The sequence below is a fragment of the Microtus pennsylvanicus genome, chromosome 3, assembly GCF_037038515.1.
Source record: "Microtus pennsylvanicus isolate mMicPen1 chromosome 3, mMicPen1.hap1, whole genome shotgun sequence".
Classification (NCBI taxonomy): Eukaryota; Metazoa; Chordata; class Mammalia; order Rodentia; family Cricetidae; genus Microtus; species Microtus pennsylvanicus.
Genome location: NC_134581.1, coordinates 92927638 through 92942708, shown reverse-complemented (window position 1 = coordinate 92942708; position 15071 = coordinate 92927638). Strand labels below are relative to the sequence as shown.

Sequence of the window (15071 nt, the reverse complement as noted above, 5' to 3'; positions counted from 1 at the left end):
AGCTACATTCCACGAGGCATTCAGAGGCCACACTGCCTCCTTCTTCCTCGGAATCTGGTGTACTTTGTGGGCATAGCCATCCTTGGGCTCTGATATAGGACTGGCCTTCTGTTAAGGTATGAATTTTCACTATTCTTCCAAGCAGCCCTATTGCTATTAACTGCCGGTTGTGTGAAGGCAGGGCCACGTGGAGGGGTGGGATAGCACAGGCACTCTGTGCGCTCTTGGTGTGCAAGCTGCTGGGTGGGCATCGCAAAATCCTGATGGTGGTGATTGCATGATTGATCACTGACAGAATCCCCAGCGTGGCTTTGGGAGGCTGAATGTCTTATTTAAGGATCCATCACTGATGGAGTGACGGGACTCAGGGCTTTCAACTCTGAGGCCAGAAATCTCTCCCTAGACCTCATTTGCCTGTGTCCAAGCACCATGGAAACTTGTTGCTGTGGTATGTTTCGTCCTGGATGCTTGCCAAGAGTAAATTGGGCTCAGTCTCTAGGTTCCCCTGACTCTGCAGCCCAGCAAGAGGAGAACAGAGTGAGAGAAGGAAGAAACTGAGAAGAGGGGCTTGTGGTAGAAGGGCCTTGGAAGCGGAACAGGGAGGGAGCAAGCAAAAGCAATCTGAGGGGAGAGTTGGTGAGAAGGCAGTGGGGGTGGGGGGAGAGGCTGGTGCTTCCCTCTGCCCTCTGACTCCTGTCTGGTGCCTAGCCCCTCCCTTCCTGTGTCCCGCACCTGGTGGAGTTCTGTTCATGCCAAGGCTCTGGGGAGGGGAGGCAATGATATAAAGATGCATTGCCTCTGCTGGCATTCCCACACAAGGCCCCTTTTGTGTGGAATGGAGAGCTAAGCGTGGAGGGGTCCGGGAATGAGAGGTCTGGGGTCGAATGGGTGCCAAAAATAGACCCCCGCAAACTCTCCAGCTGTGGCTTCAGGGCCTGTTCTCTCCCCCATCCCCAGCCTGTCCATCTGTGCGTCCACAGCACAATCACAGCCTCCTCCTGACACCATTGCAGGGGCCTCTTTGACTCCCAGCTTCTGTGCCTTTAGCTTCATTGGAAACAAAAGTGCTGTTTTCTTCTCCGCCCTTCCATAGACCAGACCTTGTTTATCACCTTCTTTTAGCCCTGTCCTTAGCACTCATTCTTGTTACTCTTCTTTGCCTACTCCTTGGTCTCACCTTCCCCAGTTGGCCAGTCTCCCCTTTCCTCAGCACATCCTTTTTTCTTTGTTTGTTTGCTTGTTTTTGTTTTTGTTTTCCAAGACAGGGTTTCTTTGTATAGCCTTGGCTGTCCTGGAACTCACTCTATAGACCAAACTGGCCTCGAACTCACAGAAATCTGCTAGCCTTTGTCTCCTGAGTGCTGAGATTAGAGGCGTGCAGCACAACTCTCGGCCTCTCTTTTCCTAACATGAAAGCATCTTTGTGTTATAAACTGTCTAGACATATCAATTTATTATCACATTTACATATTCACTTGCCATGAATGCTTCCCAAATGTCCACTCTGAGATGGGCAGCAGGGATGCTCGCTCTAAGGGATCTTGCCCCCAGTAGGCCACAGACCCACAACTTACTCCCCAGAGTCGCTTTGTTCTCTTTCTATCTTTACTGAAGACTGAGCTCAGACCTCACGCACCCATACTTCTACCTTCTTGCAGGTCTATGGCTGTGTGAACTTGGCCACTGTAATGTGGTTGTGGTTTGTCCTTGAATGGATTACATGTTAAAACTTGGTCTCTACCAGGCAAAGAGGTGGTGGGACTTTTAAGGTCACATAGTGAGAGGAAATAGATCATTGACTGAGTTGACCCTGGAAGGGACAAAGGTAGTTCTTGTAGGACCCTGGGCTTCTGGGATACTGAGTTGTGAGAATGAGCTCAGACTTTGACTTGTCCTGTGGCTTCTTGTCTTGCAACGTAATCTTTCACTTCTGCAGTGACACTAGCCACAGTTAGATCTTGCAAACCTTCACCAAAAAAAGCCACCGGGTCTTAGATTTTTATCTCTAAATCAGAGCTAAAGGAACATCATTTCCAAATGTTTACTTTTATTTATGTGTATGTGTGTGTACACTACATGTACACCTGTGTCGGAAGATGTTAGAAGAGCATCCGCTCCCCTGGAACTGGGGTCACAGCTGTCTGTGAGCCATCTGACCTGGGTGCTGGGAGTTGAAGTTTGGTCTTCTAGAAGAGCAATAAGTGCTGTTAACTACTGAGTCATCTCTCCAGCTCCCAAACCTCTTTATTTTTACTTTTTACTAGGGAAGCGACCAGAACAGGTGGGACTGAGCAGTGGGTAAAAAGTGTGCTTGCCAACAAGCTGATGATCTGAGTTCAGTTTCTAGATCCCATGATGCTGGGAGAGAGTGAACGCTTGAAGGTCGTCCTCTAATTTTCACAACACACTGTGGCATGTGTGCTCATTGTCACATACACCACACGTATGTACCCCCTCAATAACTATAATAAAGAATAGAAAGCAAACATATCAACCTTATTAAAATATTCTGTTATAGTAACAAAAATGACCAGGTCACTATCTTTCTGTGGTCTCATATTGACAGATACACATAAGAATTGCTCACATGGTCAGACTCAAGAGTCTATCTGGGTGCTGAGTGGCTTGTCTCTATTATGTCTGCCTTGATTCTTGGCACAGTGTGATTGGAAATTTGTGTTCAGGGTTTACTTTGCCACTGGGGAGTTATTTCCGCGGATGCTTCCTGAGCTCAAGTTCTTGGTCTCCCTATTGCTGGCACTAACCATGACCTGATGATTTTGTATACCTTCCTAATCCTTGGCTTCTAGCAACCTCTTGCTAATTTTCAGGTACCAAATTCTTGAGTCCTTGACCCTATGTGCTTCTGGGAACACTTCTATGCTATTTTAGAATCCATAGCTATGCAATCCTTTGAGGAAAACTCCAAATTCCATTTGCTGCCTCTATAATATCACATGGGAATGAAATTGGGTTATTGGGGAGCCTATAAAAGAGATAGATTATAACAACGCTTCAAGTCCTTTCCTTCAGATTTCAGTTCCTACCAGCTTCTTCTGTCCCTTCTATAGTTGGAAGAATAATAACTTCAATGCAAAAGAGTGATCCAAACCTTTATGTTGTGGCAATGGCTTGAGCTATCCAGTAGAGAGCAGATTTTTAGCTGTCTTTTAGACTTCCACCTAATAGGGTATGGAAGTAGGGACCATTTCAGCCTATCTGTGCCAGCACCTTGCTCCCAAATCCTTTAGCTTCAGATAGGCACAGGTATACCCAGGTGTCCTAGAGTTGTGGCAAGAAGCCAAGAACCACACTTTCCACAATGAATCTTTTGGCAAGGTGATGAATCATTGAAGGGTGATGGTGGCATATTCTTGGGGACAGTCCACAGAGTCCACAAAGAAGGCTGCCACTCGGATTCTGAGTTCTGCCAGGGAAAACATTGCACAGATCAGCAACTCTTCCTCTTGTGCCTCAAAATGAAGCCACGAATATATGGCGCGTGTCTCCTTTGAGGGTGTTCAGAGCTGCTTGTAACACCAAGAGAAAGGAGGAGAGCCAGTGTGCTCCAGGATACTAGCTATCTGGTTTTCAAACAGAAAACCTAAGTTATAGATGCCTTGTTCCTTTTTTGTCAGACAAGAAATGAATTAGTTTGTTTAATTCCAGGAATTAGTTTCTATTGCAGTGATACAAGTACATGTTTAAGATCTGTGACTTTAGGTTAAACATACAAGAATTCTTTGTATACCTGGTCATACCTGTTGGGTATGTGACAATGTCCTACACATCTTCAGTGTGTGCAACTCTCATCAGATCTGCCCAAGATGGCAAAAGAACAGTGAAGCAATGGGAAGCTGCCCCTGAAAGGGATGAGTTTCTGGCAGACCCTCCTCTTGGGCTCTGGGCTCATCTGGATGGCATAGTACAGTGTAGTTCAGGCGTGTCTTGTCTGGCTCAGTTAGCACCACCTAACTAGGCGGACCTTTAGGGGTAACTGCAGCTGAGAAGCACAATTCTGGATGTCCTGAGAAACGAATCATAATCATCTCTGAGTTTTAATGTAAGAAAAAATTGTCAGGAAGTTGTTTTTGAAGTGGCAAAGGTGAATTGGTAGGATAGCTACCATGGTCTGTATAAACAATAGGTCACAGCCCAAGTAACAAGTGGAGTGGGAGAGAAGGAAGCCAAGCAGGGGGCATGCAGACAGAGTTCTTGTTTGTATTTCAGTCAGATGGACAAGTGTTACAACTTGAGAACCTGAGAAGCTGGCAAAACTTCTCACCAATGACATGCATCAAATGCCTTAAGAATAGATATTGGATATCCAATTCCCTTCACATGCAATTCTTCCCCACTTTCTCCCTCCCTTCTTCCCTCCCTCCCTCCTTCCCTTCTTTCCTGAGAAGAGATGTCACTGTTTAGCCCGGACTGGCTTCCAACTGAGAGAAATCTACCCGTCTCTGCCTCCCAAGTGCTGGAATTAAAGGCATGCTCCACCAGGCTTGCCACAGACTGGGTCTGTGTTGTATTTAGAGAAAACAAGGTAATACTTGTTTGTTGTATTGGCTTCTCAATTTAACTAGTCTTTTGCAAGTGTCAAGGGTACATCCTGGACCTAAAGAGGTAGCTGCTTGAATTAAAATGAGAACAATCTTAGACCTAGATATTGCATGCCAAACCCCTTTGTGATGAGTAACTTTAGGTGTCAGCTCTATTGGGATAAAGGGTACTGATGGTGGGTAGAAGATCACTTTGTGATGTGCTATGAAGTTATGTCCTGAAGAAGTTAGCATGGGAGCAGTAGACTGAGTGAGCGTTTGCCTGCCATCGTGAGTGGGCATCTCTCAGCCTGTTGAGATCAAGACAGAAGCCAAAGGCTCAATTGCTTTCTTCTCGAGCTGGACACCCACCTCCTGCCCTTCAGACCCTGGGGTTCTAGGCTGTCCGGTCTTCAGGTTCCATAACCCACACCTGCTTTTGGGCTTTCGGACTCACGCTGAATCCCACTACCAGCCTCTCTGGTTCTCTAGCTTTTAGACAGCATATTGTTAGACTTCTCAGCTTCCATAATTGCATGAGGCAATCTCCATAATATCATTTTTTCCCCAAGATTTCTTCTAGAATTCACTCTTTGCTTTTATTTTGAAGACTGTTTCCACAGCAAACTGCACCATTCCAAAAATGGCTGCAATGCTCCCTCCATCCCACAAGCTCAACGCAGATTGTGGCGCAGACCTCACTGCACGGAACGGCAGAGGTAGCCCACATCGACAGGCATGGGACTATGCTTTCCAGGATAAAATATTTCTACTTGGTTCTGCTGGGGCACTGGCTCTTGGAACCCAGCTACCAAGCTGTGAAGAAGCCCGGGCAGCCTATAGAGAAATCAGCGTTAGGATGAGACATGAACCTTCATCGACAGGTCTGCTTAACAACCAGCATACAGACAGGTGTCTGGGCCATCTTGAGAGTTCCATTGTCCCTCATATTTGGTGTTCCCACCAAGCTTTGCTCAAATCAGTGACTCTTGTTATTTTCAGCCACTGTATCATTCTGGGATGGGATTTTATATGATGAGATAATTAATACAGTTCTTAAATCGTATAAACAGCAAACATTTTTAATTTGTTTTGGATAAATTTCTTTGGTTTATATCATCTCCTCTTTCTTCTAAGGAGCCGCCTCAACCACTGTCCTACCCCAAATTCTACCAAGAGCTCCAAAGACGGTAAACACAAATTGCTGTTATTAGCTTGATTGCTCAATAAGTATAAAGAGAGAACCTAGGCTGCCACTGGCTGCCTTTTTATATGTCCGCTGGGGGTTGGGGGACATGTAAAAGTGGGTAGCTAGTGTGTTTTTCTTGGAATAACCGATCAGAGCAGAATTATATATTTCCAAAAGTGAACTTTTCCATGAGGTTAAAGATAACCGACATTCTCATACCCAGTGGGCATAGCACAATGAACCAGGTACACCTATTCATGAGGATTGGCTTGTGTTCCTAAATCATGTGCTTATTGGAAGCTGAGGTGGACGCTCCTCTTGAGTATCCAGCTTGGCATCCCCGCTAGAGAAGCAAGATTGCCATCCTTTTTGAATCAAATGCTCAGCCATATGTCAAGAGGAGAAGATCCGACTGGCCTCGTTCCTCTCTGCCGGTTGCTACAACATGCCTCTCTTGAGCTGATCGGAAATGAACTGACACACGTTGTACGATAATTGTCAGGATGCTAATTTTTCCCTTTCCAGTTCAGTTTTCTTCCCTTTCCTCTCTGCCTTCACTCTGGTGTTCTATTCTATTTCCAGTCGAGTTCTCCAGATGAAATTTGTTCTCTTTAGATGGCTTCCTTTGAACATCTCCCCTGTTCAGTTTATTCTTCAAAGTTCAGATGTTCTTTTTTTCCCTTTCTGATCTGATGTACAGTTTTAACTTCCTATCAGAAATCACGTTCTTACCAAGGACAAACAGGGCAGCCAAGCAAGTACGGTGGGGATGGAGTGTGGGAGTTACTCCATCCTTTCTTCAGCTTTGGGACTGTAGAAGAAAGTTTCTCAGAGTAGATGGTCTGGAGATGTTAAGTGGGAACATCTCTTCCCCCTCAAGGATTCAAGGAACAGGGGGCTAGCCTAGGGACTCAACATTGCCTAGACCCCAGCTTCAGAAGACACAGGACATCACTTGGGTAGGCATTAAAAGGCTGCCCAGAGCCTATGAGAAGGGAAGAATCCTGTGGTCATCAGCTGTATTAGCCAGTTATTTTTTTGCTATTGTTGACATTATTAACTATTCAAGGAAGTGGGCTCCATGAAGTAAAAAAAGATTTACTTAGCACACAGTTCTGCAGGTTCATATGTGTGGTATTTGCATTCATTTATTTCTGATGAAGGCCTTAAAATAGATGGCGGATGGCAATAGCATTAGCGTGTCCTGCCAACTGGCTGGATTTCAAGCCAGGTAGCAGGTAGAGAGAGGGAGGGGACTAGTCTTTCTCCCTTTATAGCAGCCCTCCCCCTTTTGATCTATCTATCTTTCTGTCTTTCTTTCTTTCCTTTTCTTTTTAGAGAATCTCTTGTACTCATGGTGACCTTAAATTTCCCATGTAGCTGAGGATGATCTTGCATTCCTGACCTTCCAAATGCTGGGATTATTGACATGAGCCATCATGTCCAGCTCTGCTGATGATAACCTTCTTATGAGAATACTAAGGGGATCCCAGAAGAATTACCTTGCAATAGCTTGCCTCCCAATGACTTAAGGACTTTTCTGTACAACTCACCTCTTTATTTATTATAAATTATGTGTATATGTGTGCCTCTATGTGGGTTTGTGTACATGAATGCACCGTCTACAAAAAGGGTGTTAGATCCTCTGGAGCTGGAGTTACAGGTAGTGGTGAGCCACCTGGTAAGGATGTTGGGAACCCAATTCAAGCCCTCTGCAAGAGTAGTTCATGTTCTTAACTGCTGAGCCAGCTCTCTAGCCTCTAGGATTTTAAGATTCCATTCTTCCGGTACTGCCACCTTGGGGATCCAGTTTCCAACATGAACCTTTGTGAGGTCACGATTAAACCATATCCTAGCCACATCACCCATTATACAAATCTACCCCAGAAAATGATGAGAGATCTCAGACCCAGAGAAAGGATGTATGGGTTTATATGATTGCATGCAAACATGTTTATGGGTACACATGTATATGTATGTGTTGGAGGTAGAATTTTTATTCGGTGGCTTGTTGCTTGAAAATTAATGCATCAATATGATCTAGAGCTTGCAGCTTTCATCAAAGCCCCAGGAAAGGCATCTTGGCCAAGGAAGAGAACCTAAAGTGGAGGCCCATGGAAATATATTCTTACAGTGATACAGCATGAGTGTGTTTGCATGAACAGAGTGAGCAAGCGAGCTAGAGGTGTTCAGAAGGTCAACGATCCAGATTATATTCAGATAACAAACGTTTATCAGTGTGCTTGCTTCTAGATCCCCAGCTGCTCATCCCCTGGACAGCAATGAGAGTGCAGCTCTCTGAAAGGGCTGGCCTTCCACCATTCATGACCACTTCCGACGTGAGAGGCATGAGTCCATGTGCACGGGTGGATTCTCCAGCAGCAAAAAGTCCATTTGCTGTTCTGTGTAGTCGAGCTTCTTACCTTAGAGCAGTGCTTTTTGAGAGCTCTCCTTCATTTCCTTCCCTGGCCAACCGCCCCTCCTAGGGAGCTGTGGCTCTCCCCTCTGCTTACAGTCCTTGAAAGAATCAACATCTTCCCCACAGCATCAGAATGCGGTTGTGAGATGATTGTAGCCGTCTCCATGACACTCACTTACTCCTTGTATAAATACAATGGTACTGAGGGAGGAGATGAAGAGATGCTGGAGCAGGGAGCCCTGGACATAGGAAGCTCTTTCAGCTTCCTTATCTTCTTCTGCAGGAGTGAGAAGGACCTTTCCCTTTGCCTTGGTTCTCCACCCCACCCCCCTAATCTCTCAACATCCCCACCTTGACTTTATGCTGCTAAAATGAAGCTGGGCTCTGAGTAAGATAGAAGGGGAAGCAGCATTCGTATGCAGGAGAAGCAGCATTTATTTAGAAGGAGGAGGAAAAAGTTTAATTGCTCAGAGTTGGGACTTAGTAATCATGAGCAACGATGACCAGCCGTGGGGGTGGCAGTACGTGTGCACATGTGCTCCAGGGGGGGTCTGTGATTCCATAGCAGAGCCAATGACACATTCCAAATTTAGCGACTTTTAGAGGTCATTTTAGTCATCCTCCTGCCTTTGGGCTGGATGGAGCCTAACTTAATATCACGTATTATGGAGTCAGTGTGCTCTGAGAGAAGAGTGTGCAAGGGAGTATGTGTGTGTGGGGGGGTTTGTCGGGAGGCATCACGTGACCCCTTTGAACCGCTCTCCAGCAAAGGACGTTCCCTTGTTTCCCCAGGATGCTTGGGTTTCCCCATCCCTGTATCAGCATGATCCTCCCGGGAACTGCTTTTTTTTCTTGATAGAAACCGGATGTTAGATTCTCAAGGTGGGCGGGGGCTTCATGCCCCTCGGACCTGTCAAGGGTTATTGAGACTCCTAGGGTCCCATTAGCCAGTACGAGAAGCTACCATTTATTTCATCAGAAACTTGCCATGCAGTCTGAGCTGAGAACAGAATAGAGCAAAGACGCTACAACGCCTTTTTCCCAGGCAATGCGCATGATTCTGCGGCTCTTTGCTCGCTACACTTCAACGCACCTTGAAATGGGCTCGCCTTCTTCGCGCAGCGACGGGCAAAGAGTTAAGCCAATCAGTTACTAGATCTGTGGGCAATGTCCAATAGGCAGGCTGCAGGGGCGGGCCACTAGACCAGGCCCGGCTAGGCTTCACCGTGGACCTGGCTGCGCTCTGCCTCCGTTGGCAGTGCAGGTGCCGCTGCGCCGGGGCCCGGGAGGCTGCGCGCCGAGCCGAGCCGAGCCAGGGAGGGATGGAGAGCGGGCCGCCCGGGCTACAGGAGCACCGGCAAGGGGCGTAGGCGGGCGAGAAGCGGGCGCTGGGGCACGATAAGTGTGCAGACGCAGGAGCACTTTGCGATAGGATGAGGCTCTTGGCTGGCGCGCGGTAGTACTATGATTTGGTATGTGGCCACTTTGATAGCAAGTGTGATCAGCACCCGAGGTCTTGCGGCTCAAGGTGAGTTGAAGTGCAGCGTCCCTCCTCCAACCCTTATGGTTTTCTTAGACCTTCCCTCCGGGATCTGGCTCTCGAACCCTGGGAGCGAGGCTCCGACTCCGTCCAGCGCGCATCCCGGGCCACTGGCTCGAGGGCTGGGGAGCTGCGGGAGGGAGGAACTCGGCGGGAAGGTTCGGAAGCCCTTGGGTTGCGGGGATGAACGTCTTGGAATCGAAGTGTACTTGGCCCACCTTGGGCCCGATAGTCCACAGCCGCACATCGAACCTGAGCTTTTGGGAACCCCTGGTGCTCTAACTCTGGCTGCTGGAGACTTTGCCGGTCTTCCGGCAGGATTCCGCGCGTCCCAGCCCTGCACAGCACCGCTGGATGGAAGAGCCCTTGCTGGGAGGCGCGACCAAGAGCTTGGGACTCCCCACAGCCTCCTCCAAGGGACCGGGTTCTTCGCCCCGCGTCTTTCCTTTTCCTCTATCTTGGTGGCAGAGCTCCGATCCCGTTTGCAGGTGACGAGCAGAATTGACCTAGCGGCTCCGAGCAGCATCTGCTTTTCCTGGCCCTGGCGGCCGCCCGCTCCCACCCTAACCGCACCTGGGCCCCGGCCAGGCAAAAGTTCCCCGGGAGGAGCCGTCACCGCGCCACGCTCCGGGCTGCCAGGCCCAGCGGCCTGGGGGCGAGGGCCGCTAGGGAGGGGTCTGCTCCGCCGGGTCTTAGAGTCGAGCGGAATTTTTCTTTCTGCCTTCTCGGGTCTGAGCCCAGGAAGAAGCGAGGGAGAAGACAGGGCTCGGGGTTCATGCTTGAGCGTGAGGGCTTTCCCTTTGGAGATGGCAGAGCTCTGGGTGGCACCCGGCTCTCCTCCCTTGTATGGAAGTCAGAGCCGAGCCTGGAAACTGCCAGGACTCTAAGCTCTAGGTTTCTGCGCGCCGAACGGATCCCGCTGTGGGCAAGTTTGCAAAGCAGGGAGGAGATGGCGGCGGGAGAGGAACGGTCTTTGGGTGGAAGGTGGCGGGGTAGCCGGCAGGGTGGCGAGGACCTGCAGACCAGGGAGCCCTTTGGAAGGTCTCTGCTGGAGGTGCGGGCTCCGCTGGCTTTTTTTGCACCTTGCCTAGGGGCGTGTGGGGGGAGTGGTTTGAGAAAGTTTCCGAATTGGAATGTGTCTCCTCTGCTGCTTGACAGGGGACTCTGAAGAGGAGAGGATGAAGAATAGGGTGGCTTTCCATTAAAAAAATGTGATGGTCGGGATGGTTATAAAGCTTTCCATTTGCCAGATGGGAAAACTGAGACAAAATGACCTCAGAAGCCTATGGAAAAAGGGTGGATCTTGCTGTGCCTCTCCCCTCCCCCCTTTCCACGCAGTCTTTCAGTGACCTCCTCCTCCTCCCCTCTAGGTTTTGGTATGTTCTGCTGTGGGACTGTCTCTGAAAGCACAAAAGGCTGTGCCAGAATCAGAATCGAAGAGACACTGAAGGAAGGCTCTTAACTAGCCAGTCTTCCAACCTCAGCGAGTAAATTGAAACACAGAAAAAGGAAATTGCAGAGATTCGCCGAGTGGTTAGACAGAAGGAGGAACTTTCCAGTGCTGAAGGTTGCTGGACATGAAGGTTATTATCCCTTCTGTCTGGAACCCTGCTTCTGTCTAGGAGCAAGGATGACCTGCCTGGTCTTGGGGTCTTTTACATCTAAGATGGCTCTATGAAGCAGTCACAGACAAAGGTTTAAAGATAAATTGAGAGGATCCAAAGCCTGACTGGCCCACTTGCTGACCCTGTGACCTTGGACAGATTTCTCAGCTTTTCTAAATGTCACTTACTTCAGTAGAAAATGGGTTAGCTGTATGGACTTGTAGAGATTTAGGGTGTGTGGGAACCGTACTGTGAGGAAGAAGTGGCTGACTGCCTGATGGGAAGTATGTGCTCACCAAACATCATCGTTAGTATTTCAGTATCTGTAGGATTCCTGACTCCTAATCAGTTTCTTTCTTTTGGGTTATTCAGGGAGCTGGGAGTTGGGAGTGTGTTTAGGGACACCCAAAAGTCTGCCTTTGAGGAGGCTAGACCCCATGTCGTGGGCTGACCTTGTCTGGTAGAACCTCCAGTGGAGTGTGGTGGGGCATGTACAATTGCTTGGAAGTCCTTTACAAGGTCTGCAAAGCTGAAGGATTGCTGGCTGCCAGATGCTACAGGAAGGATGCAGAACCCAGCCTACAGAGGGGGAAGGGCACCTGCTTGCTGGAGAGACCAGGGTTGGAGAGCTAGTGAGAGAAGTTATGTGGTGCCGTTCTTCTGTGAGTGGCAGAGGTGACTTCTGGAGAAATCCTCCAACCCCAGGGACTGTGAGATGCTCCTTCTAGAACTGTCTGAAGCAGGGGATGCTCTCTGTGAAAAGGGTCAGGTCCATCAAACTGCCAGGTTGGGACTGTCAACTTGGAAGTCTGGGACAGAGGTGGGCATGGAGTCCTCCTATTGATTCTGGTCAGGCATTTTGGAGAAGATCGGTGTTCAGGTTAGGAGGGTCAAGAAAAGAGGAAGGCTGTTGATGTGGTCTCTGCACACAGACATCTGCCCTTTGACCTGGGGCAGTTTCCACACTTTGTGGAAATCCTGAGCTAGGATTTTCTACCTCCTATAAGGAAGGGAAGTCTGTTCCTTATTCCCAGTGCTACCTCCCTGTCTGCCAGAGTCTGTTGGTGAACTCCCTGGCTGCTGGGTGCCCCGGTAAATTAGTATCTGACTCAGATTCTGGTTGGAGCAGTGCCCTCTATCTGGTTTTGACCCACCCAAGCTTCCCCTTTGTTGATGGAGATGGGAAGGAGTGTTTCTAAACCCCCGGCCAGCCGATCAGCTGAGGACTGGGCTCAGGAAGTGGGTAGTGAGCCCTGGTGTGAGAGTGTCTCAGGACGTTGATATGGAGGCGGCAGGGGGAGGGGGTGTCTGGTAGGAGGTCTCCTGGAGGAAGCTGGAGTGGGAGGAGGCATGATGCTGGCCACTGGAAAGAGTCAGCTGGGAGCTGTGGGTCTGTGGCCTGGCATATACCAGTCTCTGGAGTTGTCAGGTCCTGGGTTCAGATAGTTTCATGTTTGTATCTCTAAGTCAGAAAGCTGGGGTCTGGTTTCTCAAGGAGCAAAGGTGGCCTAGGTAGGAGATGCTGAGAGCTGGTAGCACTCGCTTCTTCTTCTCTGTGCCCTGCACTTTCCAGTGCCAGGTCTCCTCCCTGCCCTCTTGCCAGCACGGCAGCCCTGGCTCTCAGAGTTCGTCGGTAAGTATGCTTCTTTTTTGGCTTTCTCTCAGTTTTTCCGGGTACTCATTAGGTCTCCCTGCAGCCCCCGGTTTGCACTGAAAATGTGGGGGTGGGAGGTAAGGCCCAGTTAGAAAGGCGCTATGAGCAGTGAGATTTAAATGATTCTCTTCTCCAGGAGAGCTGCTCCCTTCTGGGGGCTTCTCAGTTGCACCACCCCCAGGTTGTGTCTCCCTTCCCTCTGCTTCCAGGGATGGGTTGAGCAGGTTGTGTAAGGAGTGGGTCTGAATGAGCTGTGGTTGGCAAGAACTTTAGACTTCTTTTTAGAAGTGTGCGCATGTCTATGCATGTGCATGTGTGCATAGACATACGCACCTCAGTATGCGTTATGTGTATTCTATATGTGTGTGTGCATATTTTACATGAATGCACACACATAAGTATCCCTGTATGCGTGCATGCCTCTGTAGCTGGTGTTCCCACGTAGACATGTGTATACATGCACTTACAAGCACTCATATGTTTGTATGCACATACATGGGTTACATGGGGGGAAGAGCAGTTATGAATAAGTTTGAGGTGGGAGCCCCACTTTTGAGTACTATGGGATGCACAGAGACTTCTCAGCGAACTGCTTGCTTCCCTGTTCATCACTCTGCACCTGCATCCAGGCCAGCCAGGTGTTCTTAGAGTTGAAGGCTTCAGCCCAAGGCCAGGAGCAAAGAATTCTTGAGGTCAAATAGAGAAGGTCTAAGTGTTGGGCAGAGACTTGGCTCATGGGGAGGCTGGCTGCCTCTCTTGCTAACAGGCATTCGTCGCCACCAGCCTGGCACAGGCGAGCGTAGACAAAGCTCTGGGTGCCTGGGGAGATGGGAGAAGATTGTGGTTGCAGAAGCAGCTTGCTGTCAGGCTTCCGCCCCAGGGGCACTGCCCATGGGTGTGGCCTGGTCTGCCTGAGGCAGCTGACCTATTTTTTCTTAGAAACCTTCCTGCTTTCCCGTTCGCTCTTGCATGAGTAAGCAGGAGAGTGGTAGGTAGAGATGGGGCCTCTGGGAGGATTTTGTTTGTTCCGTGGGGGTCTTGACAGAGGTCTCAGCCTACCTGCCTGAACTTCCGACAAAGAGGGGACTGATAACCTGGCCTTCTGCCGTCTTCGCTGTCCCTTTGTCTTCTTCCTTGTCAAGTGTGCCCATAGATATGGGGCTGTGACATAAAACGTGGGCATGGTCTTAGATGGTACTAGTGACTTGTCCTCACCCTAGTTCGGAGCAAGGATGTTGCTCGACCCGGAGTAATCTCTCACTAGTTACTGTGCCTTCCGGGCCTGTGGTGCCTTCACTGGCTCGCCTGGCTGTGTGCATCCCAGATTGCCCTGGAGGGTACACAGGCTGTGTGAGGACAGGCTTACTTCCATCCAGGTGGTAGAGCTCGGGTTGTGGGTATAGGGGGTGTGGCCTCGCTTTTCTGCTGAGGAGCTCTGAACTGAGATTGAATTACAGACTTCCTTCCTGCCTGTGGCTCCTGGGGAAAGGGCTCTTGGAAATATAATCTAGCCCAGCAAATTAAGGTCGTTAATAACATTGCCACCTCAGAGTTGGGGTGGGGGTGGGGGTGGGAGCAGTCCAGGCAGAAGGGTTAGAGGGTGGAGTCCCAGTCCACCTAGTACCTTGCTGTCCCTAAAGTTATGGCTTCTCTGGGTTGGCCCACTATCCCCTGGCCTCCTGGGGGAGGGATATAGGAAGGCTCTGAGGATACTGATGGGAGTCACACAAGGCAGCCCTTCTCTAGCGTGTGAGGGTCCTTTCTAGGCAGAGGGAGGACAGGGACCCTGGATGGCCTCCCACCCACCCTCCCTGTGTGTGAAGAGAGTGGGGCACCCTCATGTCCTGTGTACTGGTCTCCTCTCCAGGTCAGGCTCTCTGTCTACTCCTCACCTGGTATTGGGTGACAGGAGCCAACTTTCTGCTGTCCTCAGGCCCCCCTCTTGGTATGTGCCTCCCACGTGGTAAGAGCCCAAGTCTGAAGGCTTCCTGGAATCTCCTGGAGCCTCCTGGCCCTTCGAGGAGGAGGGATTGGGGGACTATTGGGGGCTGTGTCTTTTTTGGACTCAGCAGGGATTATTTTTAGGCTGGCAGATGGAGGTGGCGGTGGCTGTCGCTGGTATTA

At 49.5% G+C, this 15071-nt stretch overlaps 1 protein-coding gene across 4 annotated transcripts in view; it reads left to right on the top strand.

The window, feature by feature from the left end:
• Positions 1 to 9429: 9429 nt before the first annotated feature.
• Igsf9b (immunoglobulin superfamily member 9B) overlaps positions 9430 to 15071 on the top strand; it is a 57091-nt gene continuing 51449 nt past the window's right edge. For all 4 annotated transcript variants that reach the window (XR_012910049.1, XM_075966473.1, XM_075966474.1 and 1 more), the window contains exon 1: positions 9430 to 9677. Coding sequence is in view for 3 of the 4 variants with exons in the window: in XM_075966473.1 (XP_075822588.1) it covers positions 9614 to 9677 (64 nt within the window). In the remaining variant the exon portion in view is untranslated. The remainder of the gene's footprint in view (positions 9678 to 15071) is intronic.